Raw genomic sequence first — 3,826 nt, 5'->3', positions numbered from 1 at the left:
AAACATTTGTCGTGGTGGTGGAAAGTGACGGATAAAACTTGGGCAAATTAATAGTGATACAATATCCACCTCCTAGGATGTTAGGAAGGCTAAATAAAGTAAGCATGTAAAATCCTCGAACATTTTCTTGTTAATACGAGTATTCGCTGCATGTGACTGTTATTTTAGTGTTTATGCGAACTTCACGGGAACATTTGTTAGGCCTATTTTCTTTAAACATCAAGTGATTATCGTATCCTTTTCTTGCTGGTTTTTTAAAAGCAGCCCACCTCCGCTTTCCTGCCTGTTACCGTAAACAAACTTCTCCTTTACTCACCTCAACAGGGTTGCCTCGTTTGTATTAAAACCCCTTCCTCGGCAGTGGCTGAGGAGGTGGCGCGGCGGACGGCGGCCCGAGAGTAGCGCCCGCGCTGCGGCCCGCGGGACCGCGCCGCCACCGCCCGGGCCGGCCCCGAGGAGCGCCTGCCGCCGCCGCCGCGCGCGGAGGGAGGGTATGAACGTGATTTCTGATGAAACTGGAATGGAATAATTTTCATGATCTTTGTATATTTATATGTATATATTTTAAAATTTTGCATTTGACTTAAAGTGCCATGAGAAAATTTGCATATTGCAAGGTGGTCCTAGCCACCTCCTTGATTTGGGTACTCTTGGATATGTTCCTGCTGCTTTACTTCAGTGAATGCAACAAATGTGATGAAAAAAAGGAGAGAGGACTTCCTACTGGGGATGTTCTAGAGCCAGTGCAAAAGCCTCATGAAGGTCCTGGAGAAATGGGGAAACCAGTCGTCATTCCTAAAGAGGATCAAGAAAAGATGAAAGAGATGTTTAAAATCAATCAGTTCAATTTAATGGCGAGTGAGATGATTGCCCTCAACAGATCTTTGTCAGATGTTAGGTTAGAAGGGTGTAAAACAAAGGTGTATCCAGATAATCTTCCTACAAGTGTGGTGATTGTTTTCCACAATGAGGCTTGGAGCACACTTCTGCGAACTGTCCATAGTGTCATTAATCGCTCTCCAAGACACATGATAGAAAAAATTGTTCTAGTAGATGATGCCAGTGAAAGAGACTTTTTGAAAAGACCTCTAGAGAGTTATGTGAACAAACTGAAAGTACCAGTTAATGTAATTCGAATGGAACAACGTTCTGGGTTGATCAGAGCTAGATTAAAAGGAGCTGCTGTGTCTAAAGGCCAAGTGATCACCTTCCTGGACGCTCACTGTGAGTGCACAGTAGGGTGGCTGGAGCCTCCCTTAGCCAGGATCAAACATGACAGGAGAACAGTGGTATGTCCTATCATTGATGTGATCAGCGATGATACTTTTGAGTACATGGCAGGGTCTGATACGACTTACGGTGGATTCAACTGGAAGCTCAAGTTTCGCTGGTGTCCTGTTCCCCAAAGAGAAATGGACAGAAGGAAAGGTGATCGAACTTTTCCTGTCAGAACACCTACAATGGCAGGAGGCCTTTTTTCAATAGACAGAGATTACTTTCAGGAAATTGGAACATATGATGCTGGAATGGATATTTGGGGAGGAGAAAACCTGGAAATTTCTTTTAGGATTTGGCAGTGTGGAGGAACTTTCGAAATTGTTACATGCTCACATGTCGGACATATGTTTCGGAAAGCTACACCTCACACGTTTCCAGGAGGCACAGGGCAGATTATCAATAAAAATAACAGACGACTTGCCGAAGTGTGGTTGGATGAATTCAAGAATTTCTTCTATATAATTTCTCCAGGTGTTACAAAGGTGGATTATGGAGCTATATCATCGAGACTTGGTCTAAGACAGAAACTACAATGCAAACCTTTCTCTTGGTACCTAGAGAATATTTATCCTGATTCTCAAATTCCACGTCACTATTTCTCATCGGGAGAGATACGAAATGTGGAAACAAATCAATGTCTAGATAACATGGCTAGAAAAGAGAATGAAAAAGTTGGAATTTTTAATTGTCACGGCATGGGAGGAAATCATGTTTTCTCTTATACTGCCAACAAAGAAATTAGAACAGCTGACCTTTGCTTGGATGTTTCCAAACTTAATGGCCCAGTCACAATGCTCAAATGCCACCATCTAAAAGGCAACCAACTTTGGGAGTATGACCCAGTGAAATTAACCCTGCAGCATGTGAACAGTGATCAGTGCCTGGATAAAGCCACAGAAGAGGATAGCCAGGTGCCTAGCATTAGAGACTGCAATGGAAGTTGGTCCCAGCAGTGGCTTCTTCGAATTGTCACCCTTCCAGAAATATTCTAAGACCAAATTTACAAAAAAATAAAAAATAAGGATTGACTGGGCTACCTCAGCATACATTTCTGCCGCATTCTTAGGTAGCAAAAAAGGAAAAGTACTTTCCTCCTCTGCAGGATGTAAGGTTTATCAGCCATTAAAACTTAGACTCCTCTAGCTTTTCACTAGCTGTGAACCAGCCTTCCTGTCCATGGACGTGAAACTGCATAGTAGTGAGACTGTGCACACTGATGTTTACAAGATTGAAAGAGTCTTTCATCAAGAATCATGGTAAAGAATATTTAGACAATGAAACAATCAACAAAATGTGCTTTCCAGAGAGCTGCATCTTTCATGGTTTGCTTGCACAGCAGTAATTTCTACTGAATGTGCTGTCATAATGAAGAGATGTCCAAGATTTTTTTTTCCTGATTAGACCTGGTAGCCAGTATATTAAATATTGATTTAAAAATAAATGAAAAGAACTGGAACCAGATTCAGAATCATGAAAACATTTTTATAACAATAAAAAAACCATATTAAACAGGGTATAAAGAAAATTAAAACGGAACTATGAGAAGTACAATTTGTTATATAACAGTATAGTATCAGATTATAGATTTTATACCTCAGTGGGGAAAAATAACTGATTCCAGTGACATTCATTTTATTTTCATCTGTGATAGTCATGGATGCTTTTATTTTCTTTGGGGTGCTGAAATTGAGCTGGAAAAAAAGGCTCTTTGAACATAGTTTTAATTTCTTTCTACAATTATTTTATTTGGCTATTTGGTTTATTGGCTGTTGGAATTGTAATTTTTAATTGCCTTCTAAAAAAATGGAGATTTAACATAATGTCTGGGCTCAACTGAACGAGTTAGATATCTTAGTTGCTCTTGGGTCAACTGGCTTATAGACTTTGTCAAACACACGCACACACACAAATTTCTTACCAGATTTCCAACTTCTTAACTTGATTCAACTGATGATGCTTAATACCCAAGATTTGTACTACTTTACTACAGATTTGTTTTCACAGCAATAAATCTTTAGTTCTTTGTTTATGATTCCACTTAACAAAAGGCCTGCAGAAGTGATTTATTATTTGGGTATTTGGAGATAATATATTTGATGGTTTTTTTGGAAGACCTTTTTCACTCCATACTCAGATGTGCTTCATTGTCAAGTGCATATTTAGATTAGATTCTTGAATTGCAATGTTGATCTGCTGCTTTTTTTTTAAATAAAATTTGACTGAAAATGTTTAATTGGCATTTTTTTAATGACTAAGCCAAAGAAGTGCAGCTATTATTCCATATTAATAGTCCTGCATTTCTTCCCTAAATTCCATTTAGGCTAAATTGGTTTTGTTTTTCTCTGATTTTTAGGACCACAAAACCACCTGAGTGTCGATTAAAAGTTGATTATCGGGCCGGGCGCGGTGGCTCACGCCTGTAATCCTAGCTCTCTGGGAGGCCGAGGCGGACGGATTGTTTGAGCTCAGGAGTTCGAGACCAGCCTGAGCAAGAGCGAGACCCCGTCTCTACTAAAAATAGAAAGAAAGTAATCGGACAACTAAAAAT

At 39.8% G+C, this 3,826-nt stretch overlaps 1 protein-coding gene across 1 annotated transcript; it reads left to right on the top strand.

Annotated features, from left to right (window-relative positions):
• Positions 1 to 492: 492 nt before the first annotated feature.
• LOC105818769 (polypeptide N-acetylgalactosaminyltransferase 1) lies at positions 493 to 2,355 on the top strand. The gene has a single exon (XM_012654866.1). The coding sequence runs from the start codon at positions 594 to 596 to the stop codon at positions 2,268 to 2,270; it is 1,677 nt and encodes a 558-aa protein (XP_012510320.1). The 5' UTR covers positions 493 to 593; the 3' UTR covers positions 2,271 to 2,355.
• Positions 2,356 to 3,826: the final 1,471 nt, after the last annotated feature.

The sequence above is a fragment of the Propithecus coquereli genome, unplaced genomic scaffold (genome assembly GCF_000956105.1).
Source record: "Propithecus coquereli isolate 6110/MARCELLA unplaced genomic scaffold, Pcoq_1.0 Scaffold45, whole genome shotgun sequence".
NCBI classification, from domain to species: Eukaryota; Metazoa; Chordata; class Mammalia; order Primates; family Indriidae; genus Propithecus; species Propithecus coquereli.
The sequence above is the reverse complement of the archived record's forward strand: the minus strand, read 5'-3'. Positions and strand labels throughout refer to the sequence as shown.

Bases quoted from the DNA above. Each gene is read 5' to 3' on its own strand.
- LOC105818769 (XM_012654866.1), top strand. From the start codon at position 594: ATGAGAAAATTTGCATATTGCAAGGTGGTCCTAGCCACCTCCTTGATT.